We start from the raw sequence: 18,184 nt of genomic DNA, 5'->3' as shown, positions 1-18,184 counted from the left end.
AGAGCAGGCGAGAGGGCAAGGCGGGCGCCGCGGTCAGCATGCCCACGCCCGCAGGACCCTGCTCCCTCTGTCCCCGTTACCTTGGACAATCCCCGTGCTCATTATGGAGCCCATCCGGGAGTGGGTGTGATTGACAATCCCCGTGTTGGCTGCGCAGCAAGAGGGAGGAAGGAAGGAAGGGAGACGGCGTCACCGCCCCCAGCCTGCCTCGGCCCACGCGCCCGTCGTGGTGGGCGCTCACACACGGGTGTGGGGAGGGAGGTGGGCATGGTTCTGGCAGAGCGAGGCAGAGAGGAATGGAACAGGGGACCTCAGCCCCAGCAAGGAAGAAAAGGTGGTGATGCAGAAGGCCCAGTGCGGCAGTCCCAGGCGCCCGGCCCCCAGGGCGCTCACCTAGAGGAATCAGGTTGTTGTGGCCCACGCTGGAGCCTCCGGCGATAACACTGCTCAGGTCGTAGGCGGTCGGCATTCCTGTGCCAGGGAGGGAGATGTCAGGGGTGGGGCAGTGACCCAAGCAGGGCTTCCAGGGACCAGGACTGTGGGCTTGTTTGCCCGGGGCGGGGGGCACCGCTGCTCACCCCGCCCAGGGGGCCTTGCTCACCGGCCACAGCCATCCCGCTGCTGAGGTTATAGGTGCTGCCGGTGTTCCACATGTTCTCCGAGGGGGATGTGTAGTGGGAGCCCGGTGGGGGAGAGGGTGTCGTCCCGGTGTATCTGTGGCAGAGAAGGACTGTGGGCGTGGGTGGGGCCAAGAGGCTGCGGGCCAGGAGGGCACCCCCACCGCAGGACGAGGGCCCATCCTACCTGAAGAAGGGGTTTTTCAGATCCAGGAGGTTACTGGACTTGGAGCCTGTCTGGTCTACCTGGGCCACAATACTGATGTCATAGCTCTGTCTGCAGAGAAGGCAGGAAAGGGTGGCCATGAGGGGGCTACGTGGGTGGACCGGACCCCTGTCTCCCCAGGCCCCCAGGGCGGCAGCTTGCACCTTTTGTTGGCAATAAGCAGACATGTCCCTGAGAGCGTGTCCCCAGCCTTGGCAAACAGTGGTGACTGGAACAGGCACCGGACCTGGTACCAGTGGGTCAGGGGTTCCGTCGGCGCCGTGGACAACCACACGGTCATTCTGCCAAGCAGGGACAAGCATGTACTTATATCTGGGCTGGAGCCACTCCGACACCCCCACCCCTGGGCCCACCCTGTGCTCTCCCCAGGCACCCACCCCCTCCCCCAGGGGTCCTGAAGCCAAGAGAGGCTGGCTGCCCGGGATGTCCTCAGCACACAACCGCACACACAGCCCCACAGCCAGGGGCACCCACTCGCCTTGACATACATGCCAAGAGACACAGTTCAGGCACTGTGAAGAAGAATCACTCAGGACAGTATAGACATTAGCCTCCCTCCAACACGCTCACACACACACAAAATAGTCTCTCCCTCCAAGGCCAGCTCTCACTGCGTTTTGGAAGGGACAGCGGAACATGGAGGAGTCATGTCCTGCCCTCCCAAGCCAGCCAGGCCTGGGGGTCACAACTGCAGGCAAGTCCCTGGGGCTGAGGGGCTAGGGCCACACACTGCACTCACATGGAGCCAATGAAAGCGACGTCAAACCAGAAAGCCAGACCGTGAACCAGCCCGGAATGCAGCATGTGGAATTTGAATGGGATTTCTATCCTGGAAGGCAAAGGGCAGTGATTGCTGGGGAAGCTGAACAGGGGCGAGGAGAAGTGTCGAGTGTAGGAGGTCAGGGCTCCTGTTTGCCTGCCCTGGGGAGAATTCTGCCTGAGGGAGCCAGCTGGGGTCCCGACCTCCAGCAGGAGCCAGGCCCAGGAGGATGGGGCATGGTTGCAGGTTACCTGTGCAAATCTCCTTCTTTGGCTTCTAAGAAGTTCACCGTGTACTTGACAGACTTGGCCATAAGGATCCGGATGTCAAATGTGTCCTGAGAGAGATCACAGGTGTGACCTGGCTTCAGGCCAAGGGGCCAGCAATGAAGAGAAAAGCCCTGCCCCTCTTCCTGAGTCTGGCCATGGCCTCTAGGCCATTCAGCCAAAAGCAGTTTGCTGTTCTCAGATGTAACGGAGGGTGAATTGGTATAACACCATGGAGGGCAGCTAGGTGACACCTCTCAAAATGACAACTGTTCATCTGTATAAAGTTCCCATTGTGGTTCAGCAGTAATGAACCCCACTAGTATCCATGAAGAATTGAGTTTAATACCTGGCCTCACTCAGTGGGTTAAGGATCTGGCATTGCTGTGAGTTGTGTACGTTGCAAATGCAGCCCTAGCCTAGTAACTTCCATATGCTGTGGGTGAGGCCCTAAAAAGACAAAAAAAAAAAAAAAAAAAGATCTGTCAATTTCACTTCTGGGACTTTTAACCTACAGATCTCTGTGCATATGTATAAACTTACACATGTTAATTACAGGCTGCCTAGAGTAGCAACACATAGAAACCATCTAATTAAACCAACAATGACCCATCAATAAAAGACTATGTATGTGAAAAAGAATAAAGAAGCTCTTAAAAAGAAAAGAAGAAGAGGAAGCTCTTTATGAATAGGTGGGGAAAGAGCTCCCAAATAAGTTGTCAAGCATGTTCACGAAAAAAACAAGAGAACCATGTGCTGACATCCATCCCAGCTACGATGGAGATTTTATATCAGGCTAACAATCCTGCCAAGAACTAAACGAGCGGAGTTAAAAACAAAGGAAAAAAACCCTGTTGTCTGACACTGGAGAGCAACCACAGCAGCCACAATTTGGGGGCTAAGATCCTAGAGGGATGCTTTTTGGCCTGTGTCTTTCACCTTGGGGTGGGCCTTTCAGCAGCCTCCCTGGGTGGGGAAGCAAAATGAGGGCTCAGAGTTAGCCAAGTAGCTAGGACTCAAGGAACTGAGATGCTAAAGAAACGGGAAATGTGGAAACACAAGGTGGATGTTCTCCATTTGATTTCACTTTGTGGCATTTGAGCTGCATGTGGAATGGGGGTTAGAGAAACCAAGCAAAAAGCCGCTTCTATGAGATTAAAAAGCTAAGAAAAGGTTCAGCAGCATAGTGGTGCTGGGAGGCTGGGACAAGAGGCCTGTGAACCACCAGGCTGACTGAGATCACTGAAACTAAAGCAGCAGTTCCCAAAATGTGATCCCTTCCAGAACACCCTCAAGGTAAAACTATTTTCACAATAACAGATGTTTTCTGCCCTTTTCATGTATTCCCTCACCTGTGCTATCACAAGAGACTGAATGCAGAAGCAGAATCCAACTGTATTCTATGAAGCCAGACATGAAGAAATATCCCAAATAAAAATGATGCTATTCTTGGAGTTCCCGACGTGGCGCAGTGGTTAACGAATCCGACTAGGAACCATGAGGTTGCAGGTTCGGTCCCTGCCCTTGCTCAGTGAGTTAACGATCCGGCGTTGCCATGAGCTGTGGTGTAGGTTGCAGACACGGTTCGGATCCCGTGTTGCTGTGGCTCTGGTGTAGGCCGGTGGCTACAGCTCCGATTAGACCCCTAGCCTGGGAATCTCCATATGCCGCGGGAGCGGCCCAAGAAACAGCAAAAAAAAAAAAAAAAAAAATGATGCTATTCTTGCTGAAAAGTTTTGGAAAATAGTTTTTCTTAAATGCTATTAATATGTAATAGGTTTATTACCTTTAAATTAACTAGTAAGACCAAAAAAAAAAAAAAAAAAAAAAAGGAGTTCCCATCGTGGTGCAGTGATTAACGAATCCAACTAGGTACCATGAGGTTGAGGGTTCGGTCCCCGGCCTTGCTCAGTGGGTTAACGATCCAGCATTGCCATGAGCTGTGGTGTAGGTTGCAGACGTGGCTCGGATCCTGCGTTGCTGTGGCTCTGGCATAGGCTGGCAGCTACAGCTCCAATTAGACCCCTAGCCTGGGAACCTCCATATGCTGCGGAAGCTGCCCAAGAAATGGCAAAAAAAGACAAAAATAAATAAATTAACTAGTAAGTGTATATTTAAAAACTTCTTGGGTTTAGTTTTTAATACCAATAGATACTGATGATATATCAAATTGATAAAACACACATTAACGAAAGTTCTTTGGGAGCTTTTTTTTTTTTTTTTTGGTCTTTTCTAGGGCCGCTCCCGCAGCATATGGATGTTCCCAGGCTAGGGGTCTAATCGGAGCTGTAGCCACCGACCACAGCCACAGCCACAGCCACGCAGGATCTGAGCCGCATCTGCGACCTACACCACAGCTCACAGCAACGCCGGATCCTTCACCCACTGAGCGAGACCAGGGATCGAACCCGCAACCTCATGGTTCCTAGTCAGATTCGTTAACCACTGAGCCACAACGGGAACTCCGGGAGCTTACATTTTTAAGATTGTATAGGAGTCCTGAGACCAAAATGTTTGAACACTGCTACCTTACAGGGAAGCCAGGAAATATACCAACCAAGTAGTGTCTGAAAAGCAGGCCCTAAGTATCTCAAATACTTCATGGGACCAAGGTGATCTGTCCTTATGGCTCAGAGTCTGAAGAAAAACAAATCCTTGGGGAAAAACATCATCCAGAGCATCTATGATTTTTCATTCTGGCATTGAATGACCAGGCATACCAAGAGACAAGACCAGAGAACCAAAACCCAAAAGAATAATGAACAGAAATACACTTGCCACTAATCAGATACTAAAAGTAATTAAGAGACTTACTAATGTTTAAGAAAAAAGGTGAAAAAATTTCACAGAGAACTGAAATAGAAAATAAGCAGAAGTTCCTGTCATGGTGTAGCAGAAACATGAGGACTCAGGTTTGATTCCTGGCCTTGCTCAGTAGGTTAAGGATCTGGTGTTGCCATGAGTTGTGGTGTGGGTCACAGATGCAGCTCGGATCCTATGTTGCTGTGGCACAGCGGCTACAGTTCTAAATCGAGCCCTAGCCTGGGAAATTCTGTATACTGTGAGTGTGGCCCTAAAAATATAAAAAAAGCAAAATGGGAGTTCCTGGTGTGGCTCAGTGGGTTAAGAATCCAATTGTAGTGGCTGGCGTCACTGCAGAGGCATGGGTCAGAGCCCCAGCCAGGCACAGGTTTAAAGGATCCAGCATTTCTGAACGCAGCTGTGGCTCGGATTCAATCCCTGGCCCCGAAATATCCATATACTGTGGGTAATGGTCATAATTTTTTTTTCTTTTTAGGGCCACACCCACAGCATATGGAGGTTCCCAGGCTAGGGGTTGAATTGGAGCTGTAGCCGCTGGCCTATACCACAGCCATAGCCAGGGGGGGCTACAAGCTGGGTCTGCGACCTACACCACAGTAGGTAACACTGGATTCTTAACCCACTGAAAGAGGCCAGGGATGAACCTGCGTCCTCAAGGATGCTAGTGAGATTCATTTCCACTGAGCCACGACAGGAACTCCTAAAATGATTTTTCAAAAGACCAAAAAATCAATCTGATTGTAAAACAAAACCCATATATAATATGCTGCTTACATGAGACAAACCTTAAACAATAAGGTCATAAAAGGGTTGAAAGTAGAAGGATAGAAAAAATACATACTATACAAAGATTAGCCAAAGAAAGCCAGAGTAGCTAAACTATTATCAGGAAAAAAGAGACTTTAAGGCAAGTACTACTAGAGATAAAGAGAGACTCCAAAAAGAGTAATACAGGTTTAGGGTTATTTTTATCTTCCTCTTGGATTTTGCCACTGTGTGGCATGCTTGCTGTGTGGGAAAAGGATCAATTCAAGAGGAAGATGAAAAGAACCCTCAACCTGTATGCTCGTAATAACAGTCATGTCAAAAAATATAAGGCAAGGAGTTCCTGTAGTGGTGCAGGAGAAACGAGTCTGACTAGGAACCATGAGGTTGCGAGTTCAATCCCTGGCCTCGCTCAGTGGGTTGAGGATCCAGCATTGCTATGACTGTGGTGTAGGCCATCGGCTACAGCTCCAATTAGACCCCTAGAGCTTGGGAACCTCCATATGCCATGTGTGCGGCCCTAAAAAGGACAAAAGACAATAAATAAATAAATAAATAAATAAATATGGCAAAAACTATCAAAACTAAATGGAAAAATAAATCTACAATCAGTAGGAAAAGCAGATCAAGAAATTTCTAGAGATAGAGCAGACTTGACCGATATTGATTAATAAATGTGACCTTATTGACATTACTCTAACAATGTACTCAACAAATGATTAGTATACATTTTTCTCAAGTGCACATGGAACAAAAACCGAGAGACCACATTTTTGGCGTAAAGCAACTCTCAAATTTCAAAGGACTGAAATTATACAGCTATGTTCTCTGAACACAGAGAAAGTAAGGCAACAATATATTGATTATCCTATTATTCTGAGAGGAGAAAAGGCTTAAAATATATATATTAAAATGTAGGTTTAATGTATACATTATATATATATCAAAGATTTATTAAAGGTTTAATATATAAGTATTTGTATGTGCACATTTAGGTATAAAAGTTCTGGAAAGATATACAACAAAAACTGTTGGCCTATAGGAAGGAGAACTGTGTGGCTGGAGACAGAAACCTTTTCAATACCTTTTTTTTTTTTTTGCTTTTTAGGGCTACATGTATGGCATGTGGAAGTTCCCAGGCTAGGGTTTGAATTGGAGCTGCAGCTTCTGGCCTACACCACAGCTACAGCAATGCAGGATCTGGGCCAAATCTGCAACCTACACCACAGATCACAGCAACACTGGATCCTTAACCCACTGAGTGAGGCCAGGGATCAAACCTGCGTCCTCATGGATACTAGTCAGGTTCTTAACCTACTCAGCCACAACAGGAACACCACTTTTATACTTTTGATTTTTTTTTCCTTTTTCCTTTTTCTTTTTTTTTGGCCACACCCACAGTATATGGATAGAACCTGAGCCACAGCAGCAACCCAAACCACTGCAGTGATAATGCTGGATCCTAACTTGCTACGCCACAGGAGAACTCCTACTTTTTTGATTTTTGAACCATGGGTCTACATATCAGTTCAAAAATTTCAACAATTAATTCGCCAAGGATCAATTCATCTAATAAAAGTTCACATGCATTACATGCTTACATGTGCTGAGCAATCTACATGTGTTGCCACTTTATTCCCAACACCCCTGTGTGAGAGCCTCATGGAGGAGCCCAGAGAGTTCAGGGTGCAGCAGTGGCTTCCCTAGCGCTGCACAGTTTGTATACAGCCTGACAGGGCTGCACAGTTTGTATACAGCCTGACAGGAAAGCCCATGCCCTGTAGTGTCACCCCAGAGGAGGGCCATGCCAGTGCTAACTGCAGCAGTGCCCTGGGTGCCCCCACTCACCACCACAGGCTGCCGGAAATACTCGTCCACCGCGGCGCCTCGGAGGGCTGACAGGTCCACTCCATGAAAGGATGGCTGGTACCTGCAGAAAGCCCCCACCCCCCAGGGCAAGGTCACCAGCAGCAGGAGACCAGTGGGGCAGCCTGCATTCTCCTTTCCACCCCCCACCCCACGTCTTTTTGGTCCTCCTGAGGATGAGTAAGAGAGAGGTGGGGCCATCCCCCAGCAGGCAGGACACCTAGGCGCAGACTCACCAGAAGTTGGCCTTGGTGAACTGCTCCATGTAGAGCTGTTCGTCAGTGAAGGGTGCGAGGTGGACATCGCCAATGGTGGGAAACATGTTTCCTGGGAGGAGAGGAAGGGACAGGTGCTGGCGTCAGGGTGGGACATCTAACAGGGCCTGGCAGAGCCTCCACAGGGTCCTAGGACCCCAATTCTGGGTCTTCCTGGCATCTCATTTAATGGATGCACTCATTCATGCAATCCAGAGGTACTGAGTGCCTACTCTGCCAGGGGCCACACCCCCTCGCACTAAACCTAGACAGTCAGCAGGGAGGCAGGAGGGCCTGCCCTTTACATTACAGGGGCTGGGAGACAGGAGGGCCTCTGCCAGAGCCTCAGGGTAAGTATGAAGTGCCTGGGGTGCAGCCAGGCCTCCAGGGACCCTGTACTGTCACCCACAGGCATGCAGCAAGGAAAGCGAAGCAAAGTGCTCTGGACACAGCGAGGGTGAGTCCCAGGCTATGCCATCAAGGGACTCAGCTGAATTCCCACCACAGGACTGCCCAGGCTCTGGCAGGCAGGGTGGGCCACTGGCGTGGCCTGAAATGGGAAGTGGGGGGCAGGGTCCTCCATCCATATGACTCAAGGATCAGACTGATGAATCAGAACCAGCGACCAAGAGAGCCAGGGCTCAGGAGGGCCCACCTGCCTCAGAGAGTCTGGGGCCTCAAGTTCCCTGGCCTCCAGATGTGAGCCTCCCTCCCTCCTTCTATCCAAGGGATGGGGTCCTGAGGCGCTAGGAATCTGCCTTCTCAAGCCTCCTTTCAGCTGCAGCCGCTGGGGTGGGGAAGGGGAGGTGCTCACTGGCCAAGAGGCCACCAGCCACCTGCCTGCCCAGCAGGAGACTGCCAGCCCCCTGGAGCATCAGGGGAAAGTGCCCCCAACCTTGAAGGCACCTGAAGTTGTGCAGCAGGGGGGAGTGTTTCCTTTCATCCCCCTAAAGAGCTTCTTGAGATGGAAGGAAGCCACATCTACACGGGTTGTGGGACGGGGGGACCGGCCCCAGGCCTCATCCAGGGCAGGCTGCTTGACAAGTGGGGTGGAGTTTGTGGCTGCCCACCAGAGCCTGACCCCGTCTCTCCTTATGTCCCATAAGGAGGAGCATCGCACTCCACAGGGACCACGGCGGCCCACCTACCTCACCCTCACCACCACCCCAGCTAGCTTTGTCCACCAACAGGGCAGACCCAGAAGAAAGCAGGACGAGGACAAGCCTCCAGGAGGCCTGGCTCCCCACACACCAGGACGCAGGACAGCGGAGCCTGAGGCAGGTCCTTCCCCATAGAACAATTCATGCCCTGCCCTCCAGGGAGCCACAAGTGCACTGGCTTCCTGTGCTCTGCCCTGGCTGGTGTCATCCTCTCTCTCTCTCTCTCTCACACACACACACAGTGCTCACACACACACACACACACACAGTGCTCTGCCCTGGCTGGTGTCATCCTCTCTCTCTCTCTCTCTCACACACACACACACACACACTGTGCTCTGCCCTGGCTGGTGTCATCCTCTCTCTCTCTCTCACTCACACACACCCCTTCCTATACAGAAACACTCAGATGCACAGACCTGAGCAGAGAAATGGACTTGTCAGCAGATGTTCAGGGCCACACACAGACCAGACCCCCAGTGACACAAATGGGCAGGTGTGAACAGTGACCCAATGACCCAGGAGCATAGATAGGCCGGTACAATGACACTGACAGGAGCCCCAACACACAGTAACCCCCACTCTGCCTCCCCGGTTGGGAGGAGGGCAGGGCCTGTCAGGCTGAGGGTGAGGCCTACACCGTGAGGAATGGGGATGGAAGGTCAGCTCCTTGGGGAAGGTGCCCACCACAGAACACCTCGTGCCCTGACTGCACCCCGCTGTACACTGTTCCCCACTGGGCATCAGGCAGCAGAGAAGCCCACAGGCTCTCCATGGGCAGAGGAGTGCCCCTCTGAACCATGCCGGAGAGAGCCAAGCAGGGGACTGTGTGGCATCGTTTGGGGGGTGCAGCCCCCTGGGGTCGGGTGAGGGCAGGTAACAGGGGTGAAGGCCCAGATGGCGTTCGAACCCCAGGCTCTCCAAAGGGGCCCCCGGGGAGACACCCCGGGACACTTACCACCAGGCCTCAGGTACTTCTTGGCGTGGAGGTAGCTCTCGAGCATGCGTTCATTGAAGAGCATGTAGCCCATGGGCTCAGAGATGATGATGTCCACCTGCTCGGGGAGGGACACCTCCTCCACCTTCCCGGGGATGACCACAATGCGGTCGGTGAGGTTGTTACTCTTCACCAGGACCTGAGGGTGGGCAACCACAGGCGTCACTCCTGAACCTAATGGGTGACCACCTCAGGCCCAGCAAGACCCTCTCCCTGCAAAGCACTCAGTTGGAGGGAAAAGAGACCAAAGCAGAGAAAGACATTCCAGGTTCCCCTGGATTCAGGGGTCCCTGGGGGCTCCCAGCAGGGCAGGCTTCCCAGGCTGGAGCAGGCACAGAGCGGGAGGGCGAGGATAGGTAGGGACCCAGCGGGCCACTGACCTCGGCATGCTGGGCCATGGTGCTGGCCTCCACCGCGTAGATCTTCCTCGCTCCAGCTTGGGCAGCAAAAAATGACAGGATCCCAGAGCCACAGCCAACGTCTAAAACGATCTGAGGGAGAAGGGGTGGTGAGAACAAGATGGCTGTGAAGTGATGGGGACTGTAACACAAGTGTCATGGGTGCTCACACCCTGCAGCCCCAGCTCCAGGCCTGCTCCAGCCCTGCAGCCTGCTCTCCTCAACACGGCCAGCTGCCCCCAAGGCTGCTCTCTGAAATCCACCTGGGTACATGGGAGTCTGAGGTTTGGATCCAAAGGGGTGAGAACGGGGCTTCTGAGGACAGCTAGGATGCTAAGACCAGTACATGCTCTCAGACCTGATTCAAGGAGGGATGGTATAGGCTGTCTACACAGCACGTGGGAGTGAGCGCTCACTGGGTAAGGACAACTCCAAACACCCCAGGACGACCCTTGAGACTCAGGGCTGAATGGCCAGGCCTACACTGTGGGCAGGAGGTGAGCAGCCTTGACCGCAGGCCCCACAGGGCACCCCACCACCTGGAGGAGCCCCAGGGAAAGCTCCTACTCAGCCGAGTGCTGTGGCGCACAGGCCTCCGGATCCCTGGTCCTCCCCAGAAGCCAGCACAGCAGCCCAGAGGTGTTCCAGAGCCTCTGCAGCCACTGCAGGGTAGAAGTGGGCTGCAGGTGCTGATGGTGGTGTCTCGTGGCTGCATGCTGACCCTTGGCCCCTTCCTGGGAAAGCAGTCAGCTGCTCCACTGGGGAAGGTGGACTGCCCACCCTCGGACCGGCCGGGCACCCTCTCCAGGCTGCCGGGCCCCAGCACAGGCTTTCAGGAGCATCCAAGCCATTGATCCCATTGCACCGCAGTGGGAACTCCAACACACACTGGACCTTTTTTTTTTTTATTCTTTTTAGGGCCGCACCTGCAGCATTTGGAGGTTCCCAGGCTAGGGGTCCAATTGAAGCTACAGCTACCAGCCCACACCACAGCTCATGGCAATGCCAGATCCTTAACCCACTGATTGAGGCCAAGTAATGAACCCGCATCCTCATGGGTACTACTCAGGTTCGTTTCTGCTGTGCCACAATGGGAACTCCCTCATGCCCATCTTAGACACACCAGGCTTCTACAAAAAGAGTTTGCTTTTGTAATCCAAAAAATTAAAAATGAAATCAACAAGCAAAGGAAAAAAAAAAAAAAGGAGGCAGCGAGGCAGGCGCGCAGCCCGAGGGAGAGGGAGGAAGGAGGCAGGGCAGACCCGTGTCGGCCCACTCACCTTGTCCTTGAAGTCCGTGTGGTTCTGTAGGATGGCGCGCTGGTAGGTGCCCGTCCGCACGTAGTCCTGCATCATGTTCTGCTGCTGGGACAGGTAGCCATAAAACTGGAACAGAGACATGCCAATGGCACAGGGCACGCGTCGGAGAGACGGCCGAGATCTCCCTGGGGAAGGCGCACCCCCTCAGCTCTGCGGCCAGTGGCTCCAGGACACAGAGTAGGAAGCTAGAGACAGCCCCCAGGAGGAACACCACCACTTCACCGTGGCCAAAGGACACAAGCTGGATGACGCCTGGACCTGGAAGCCACCCAGGAGAACTCAAGAGATGACACAGGCGGGGTTCTGGGATCAAGGGCCACCTGCCCCATCTTGGGGGCCCCAGAGAAGTAGAGGAGCAGATTGAACAGAACCCTAGAACTCAGAGCGCCAGGCTGGTGAGGTGCTGCAGGGTCTCTCTGTAAGACAACAGGCGATCAGGAGGCAGCGTGGCACCTGGGCAGGGGCACAGGCTTTGGCATCAGGCAGACCTGGCTTCCCATCTTGGCTCTGTTGCATAATAGCTGTGTGACTTGGAGCAAGTCACTTAACCTCTCTGAGCCTCAGTTTTCTCATCTGTAAAATGGGGACAACAATAGCACTTACCTCCTAGAGTTTTTGGGAGGGTTCAAGAGCTTCCGTACGTATCAAAGCGCTTGGACCAGTGCCTGGCATGCCCTGCATGTCCCGGACACTGTAACTGTGCTACCATTACTCAAAATGCCTGTGGACCTGAGCTTCACCTGCACTCAAATCCTTCTAGCAACCCTCCTAGGCAGGCACTCACATCTGTTTCACAGATGAGGAAACTGAGGCCCAGCGGTGGAGAAAGCCTGCCCAAGAGAGTAAGGGGCAGAGCCAGGACAGGCGGAACTGCCCTGTGCCGCGCAGCCTCCGGGGGCCACCGGGGGTGGCAGCTTGGCCCGGGCCGTGCGTACCCACCTGGAAATACTGCACAGCAGAGGACTCCTCCGTGCGCTCGCTGAACACGGACCGCTCCAGGGTGTGGCCCCGGCAGGTTTTCAGGATGTTATAGAAGGAACAGAAATCTGGAAGGGGGAAGCCAGGTCATGCGTGGCCATGTCAGGGGTGAGGGTGGGGGGTTCCATCTACGTGCAGACCCTAACTTTTCCACCTTGAGCACCGGTGACTCGAAAATCCTCCCCCCTAAAATGTTGAAGCTTAAGGAAGAGGAGAAGCCAGATCTGCCACTTGGTGTCTGACAGAGGAGAGGGCAGGGTCATGCACACAGAGGAGTGCTGGTGGGGGTGGGTCCCGGCACTGCTTCGCTGAAGGGCGGCTTGGCCAAAGCCTTCAAAGGATGACCCGGGCGTCAAACCTCTGGGCTTCACTGCAGTGAATGACCATTAAGTCCACCCACAGCTCATGGCAGTATCTGCGGGTGACAAGTGGACATAGGGACGCCACCCCGATGTCCCTTAAGAGTGGACCAGATGGACCCCAGAGGACACAGAGAAGCCTGTCAGGGAACCAGTCACCAGGGGTCTGTAGGACCAGATGCTACACGCAAATGAAGTAAATTTATTAACACAGAATGACGACCACCACGTTGTGTGTCAAGAAAGAAAGTAAAACAAAATCACGCAGACAGACAGGTGGTGGGTGTCAGGGGGAGGGGGAGTCAGTATTTAATGGGGACAGAGTTTCAGTTTTGGAAGACGAAAAAGTCCTGAAGATAGATGGTGGTGACAACTGCACAGCAATGTGAATATTTTTTTGTTTTTTTTTTGGTCTTTTTGCCATCTCTTGGGCCGCTCCTGCGGCATATGGCGGTTCCCAGGCTAGGAGTCTAATCGGAGCTGTAGCCGCCGGCCTACACCACAGCCACAGCAACGTGGGATCTGAGCTGTGTCTGCAATCTACACCACAGCTCACGGCAACGCCGGATCGTCAACCCACTGAGCAAGACCAGGAATGGAACCCACAACCTCATGGTTCCTAGTCGGATTCATCAACTGCTGCGCCACGGCGGGAACTCCTGAATTTGCTTTAATACACTTGGAAGCCATACACTTAAAAATGGTTGATGATAAATTTTATGTTGTGTATTTTAACACAATTAAAAGGCAGTATCTTAAAATGTACAGTTTGGGAAGATGAAAACATTCTGGAGCTGGTGAATATAGAAATGTATACTCAAAAAGGGTTATAACATGGTAACATTTTTGTTATGTAAATTTGACCACAACTTAAAAAAAAAGGATAGGATTGAAAGGGGAAAAAATTAGACTATAAACATTCACAGAGCAGAAAAAGACTAGAGGGATCTACATCAACTCTTAATGACAACTCTGGTGGTGTTTCTGTAACTTCTTTTTTTAAACATTGAACTGGGATTAATTATGTACATAAAGAAGGAACCTGGGGAATTCCTGCACAGCACAGTGGGTTAAGGACCTGGCCTTGTCTCTGCAGCAGCTCAGGTCACTGGTGAGGCACAGGTTTGATCTCGGCCTGGTACAGTGGGTTAAGGATCTGGCGCAGCCACAGCTGTAGCATAAGTCACAGCTGCAGATTTGCTCCCTGGCCTAGGAACTTCCCTATGTCTCAGGTGCGGCCATTTAAAAAAAAAGAAGAAAGAACCGGAGCTTAGAGCGTAAGAATGCTTCTGGTGGGAGGCAGTCAGTCAACTGGCTGCTTTCTCCCAGCTCTGCAGCGAGGCCACACCAGGGCGAGCAGTCCTGAGTGTCTGGGCTATGGGAGTAGCCTCCCTCCGTCGGGGTGCTGGGACAGGTAAGAGAGCTCTGGGGGAGCTGGGGGCAGGCAGTCTCTCTTTGGCTCTGCAGTTGGCCTGGACACACACACACACACACACACACACACACACACGCACACACGCACGCGCGCGCGCGCGCGCCTGCCCTGAACCACTGGCAGCTCCTCCCTGTGGCTTCCCAAGCCCCGCTCAGGAGCCTCATGTGTCCCCCAGCTGCATCTGCTTAGCTCCTTCAGTGTTTCCTCCATGCTCCGAACAAAGCCTCCACCAACCTGGAGACCTCATCCTGTCCCCTCCACTGCTGTGGGAGGGCTGGGCCTCAGCTGGAAGGTCAGGCCAGGCCTCTCAGAGGAGGGGATATATAAGCCAAGCCCGGGAGGTCCCAGAAGGGCTGGCAGGGTCTGGGGCAGTGTCCACACAGCAAGAACATATTCCTATCATGGACTTATTTCTTCACGGAATATGATTTCTGATGTCCGTGGGGCATTTCCTGGGTCAGGATTTAACCAGGCTCCAACCCCCCTCCACACCCCCACTCTGGGCACTCCTTGTGCTGCTGGGACAGGTAGGACACGTACCGCTGGGTGTGGCAAACTGGATGAGGACGCTGTTGCAGCCGAGGGTGATGATGAAGGACTGCTTGCCCACACGGCTACACTCTGTCTCCCGGGACACTGAGCACTTGAACACACAGACGTCTTCATCTGCAGGAGCAGGAAGGAAGCTGTGAGCCGACAGGTCCTGGCCAGCCTGGTCAGGCTCCCCACTGGCTGCCTTTGTTCAAGTCCTGTCCCGCCAAACTCCCCGTCCCTCCTCACAACTTCCTAGATGCTTCCAGAGTGCCATACCCCGCAGAAGCACTGCCCCGTACCATGCCTGCCCAACCCATGCTGAGGACAAGGTGATGGCCAATCACATCTGTGGGGGGAGGTACACAGCCTGTCCAGTGGGAGAGGACAGCTGTCCGCAGGGCGACCAGGACTGGGGCGGGGAGGGCAGTTGCCCAGCACTGTGAGGTCCAGGGGACACCTCTGCCAGGATGACCCCTCACCAGCACCTCCTGGTACCAGACCCCATGCTGCTCAGTGGGCAGTGAGGTAGGAAGACACATGAGAAAAGGGCAAGTCTGGTGGGGACTGAGGGTTCACAGGAACCCAGCAGGGCACCCCAGGCCCAGCTGAAGGAGTCAGGCCTTCAGTCACTGGCCCTTTTGTGACACATGGGGGTATCATCAGTCTTCAGAGCTGAGCAGGGCTGGGTGGAGGGTGAGAAACAAATCCTGGTGGATGGAGTTCTCTGGTGCCATATAGGCTAAGGATCTGGCGTTGTCACTGCTGTGGTGCAAGTTCGATCCCTGGCCCAGGAACTTCCACATACTGCAGGTGCAGCCAAAAAAAAAAAAAAAAGAAAGAAAAAAGAAAAGAAAAAGAAACCCCAGTGGATTTCAAAAGTAATCTTTTTTTCCCCACAATTTTTACTTTTTTTCAAGGTTTTATTTTGTTTTGGTCTGGCCTAAAGCATGCGGAAATTCATGGGCCAAGGAATGAACATGTGCCATAGCAGTGATCCGAGCCACAGCAGCGACAGTGCCAGATCCTTAATCCACTGCACCACCAGGGAACTCCTTTCAAAAGTAATCTTTGAAATTTGAAAATAAAAGCAGAAAGGCAATGTCTTAGTATAGAAAGATGATTTCAAACTGCTGAAGGGACCAAGGGACAGCAGTCATGAGCGGCGGTCACATCAGACCAGAGGTATACACTCTGCACCTTTGTCAGTGGATGCCTCCCCCAGTTTTCCTGCATCTCCTCCTCACTCAGATTTTCCCTCTGGGACAGGAGACATTTGATTTCTCTTCCTCACTTTGCCCTCTCAGCACCTGGAGACCACTCACCCGAGGCCTGGATGGTCACCAGGGTTGGTCAGGCTGATGATCCAGAGAGAAGAAGTGGCCATGAGTGCACAGTATGTGCTTATATACGTGTGTGCACACATGTGTGAATGAGACAGTAGATGGTTGGGTGTGGCTCAAGAAAGGAATCTCCATTCTGCTTCCTCCAGCTGAGCCCTTTCCTTCTTGCATGTATTGTGTGTGGCCACTGAAGCTGGACAGCCTGTGTTCATGCCCCACCTGTGCTACTCAGTATCATGAGGGCAGGGCAGAGCCCTCAGTTTTCTCATCTGTCAAGCAGAACTAATGGTGGGACAGGCGAAGGGCCCACCACACACATATGGAGAGAAGCACTGCATCCCCGAGCCCGCCACCACTATTGTTACTGCATTCTCTCAACCAGCACAGGGCGCCCCACCTTGGCCAACATCACCAGGAGACAGACCAACCCAACACTGTGGCCTGGATGTCGGACAGTGGGATGGACACCCTGGTCCCATTAGAAGGGGACAACTGTACCAGATCAGGGGCAGTCCAAGACAGCCTCCCTGGTTGCCTCAGGAAAAACCTAAATTGCTGGAAACTATTCCAGAGTAAAGGAGACTAAAGAGCCTTGATGATCAAATACGAGGTGTGGTCCAGCTATAAAGGACAACTGGGGAAGTGTGTGGACCGCAGGAGCCATAATTTTAAATGATCTAGATGTGACAAGAGCATTATTCTGTAGAATGCCCTTATCATTAAAAGATACGTCTGGGGAGTTCCTGTCGTGGCGCAGTGGTTAACGAATCCGACTAGGAACCATGAGGTTGCGGGTTCGGTCCCTGCCCTTGCTCAGTGGGTTAACGATCCGGCGTTGCCTGAGCTGTGGTGTAGGTTGCAGACGCGGCTCGGATCCCGCGTTGCTGTGGCTCTGGCATAGGCCGGTGGCTACAGCTCCGATTCAACCCCTAGCCTGGGAATCTCCATATGCCGTGGGAGCGGCCCAAGAAATAGCAACAACAACAACAGACAAAAGACAAAAAGACAAAAAAAAAATAAAAAAATAAAAGATACGTCTGGAAGTAAATTCCTGTGATGTCTACAACTTGCATTTGACTGCCTCGTCAAGTAAGCAACAAAATACAGTTATAGAGAAAAGCAAGAGGACAAATATGGCAAAGTGTTTCCAATTGCCCCATAATAACCAAAATAATCTTGAAAAAGAACAAAATTGGAAGACTCAAATGCCCGATTTCAAAACTTATTTCAAAGATACAGTAACCAAAGCAGAATAGTACTGGCAAACGGAGAGACATATAGATCAACAGAACTGGAGTCCAGAATAAACCCTACATTTACAGTCAATTGGTTCTTTTTGGTCCTTGTTTGGCCATCCCAGTAGCCTATGGATGTTCCTGGGCTGCGGTTCAAATTCAAGCTGGAGCTGTGACCTACACCACAGGTGCAGCAACGTTGGATGCTTTAATCCACTACACTAGACTGGGGATTCTAACCCGTGCTTTCACAGAGACGAGCTGGATCATTAACCCACTTCGCCACAGCAGGAACTCTGTCACTTGATTTTTTTGTGGGGGGGGTGTCTTTTTTGGGCTGTACCCATGACATATGGAAGTTCCCAGGCTAGGGGTCAAATCTGAGCTGCAGCTACTAACCTATACCACAGCCACAGCAACACTGGATCCAAGCTTCGTCTGCAACCTACACCACAGCTCACGGCAATGCCAGATCCTTAACCCACTGAGCAGGGCCAGGGATCGAAACCACATCCTTACAGATACTAGTCAGATTCGTTTCTGCTGCACCACAACAGAACTCCTGAATGAAGACAGGGATCAAAGCAGAGTCCTCATGGATACTAGTCAGGTTTGTTACCACTGAGCTACAACGGAAAGTCCCAATTGATTCTTTTGTGTGTGTGTAGAATTAAAATGATTTTCATTTTTTCCATTATAGCTGGTTTATAGTGTTGTCAATTTTCTACTGTACAACAAGGTGACCCAATCACACATACATGTATACATTCTTTTTTCTCCCATTATCATGCTCCATCATAAGTGACTATAGTTCCCACTGCTATACAACTTTTTAATAAAAAATAAATTAGA

The 18,184-nt window shown here is 52.0% G+C and overlaps 1 protein-coding gene across 4 annotated transcripts in view; it reads right to left on the bottom strand.

The window, feature by feature from the left end:
- CARM1 (coactivator associated arginine methyltransferase 1) overlaps positions 1-18,184 on the bottom strand; it is a 42,742-nt gene that overhangs the window by 1,551 nt on the left and 23,007 nt on the right. For 2 of the 4 annotated variants that reach the window (XM_021083822.1, XM_021083824.1), the window contains exons 2-15: positions 14,764-14,889; positions 12,391-12,497; positions 11,413-11,517; positions 10,115-10,225; positions 9,696-9,873; positions 7,560-7,650; positions 7,306-7,387; positions 1,855-1,940; positions 1,583-1,672; positions 987-1,124; positions 805-894; positions 602-714; positions 394-471; positions 81-149 (exon numbers count right to left, since the gene is read on the bottom strand). In XM_021083822.1, the coding sequence (XP_020939481.1) occupies positions 81-149; positions 394-471; positions 602-714; positions 805-894; positions 987-1,124; positions 1,583-1,672; positions 1,855-1,940; positions 7,306-7,387; positions 7,560-7,650; positions 9,696-9,873; positions 10,115-10,225; positions 11,413-11,517; positions 12,391-12,497; positions 14,764-14,889 (1,464 nt within the window). Of the gene's footprint in view, positions 1-80; positions 472-601; positions 715-804; positions 895-986; positions 1,125-1,582; positions 1,673-1,854; positions 1,941-7,305; positions 7,388-7,559; positions 7,651-9,695; positions 9,874-10,114; positions 10,226-11,412; positions 11,518-12,390; positions 12,498-14,763; positions 14,890-18,184 lie in introns of all 4 variants that reach the window. The other 2 variants (XM_021083821.1, XM_021083823.1) reach the window with 2 other exon arrangements.

Source organism: Sus scrofa, chromosome 2 (assembly GCF_000003025.6).
Source record: "Sus scrofa isolate TJ Tabasco breed Duroc chromosome 2, Sscrofa11.1, whole genome shotgun sequence".
NCBI lineage: Eukaryota > Metazoa > Chordata > Mammalia > Artiodactyla > Suidae > Sus > Sus scrofa.
This window is presented reverse-complemented; position numbering and strand designations above follow the sequence as displayed.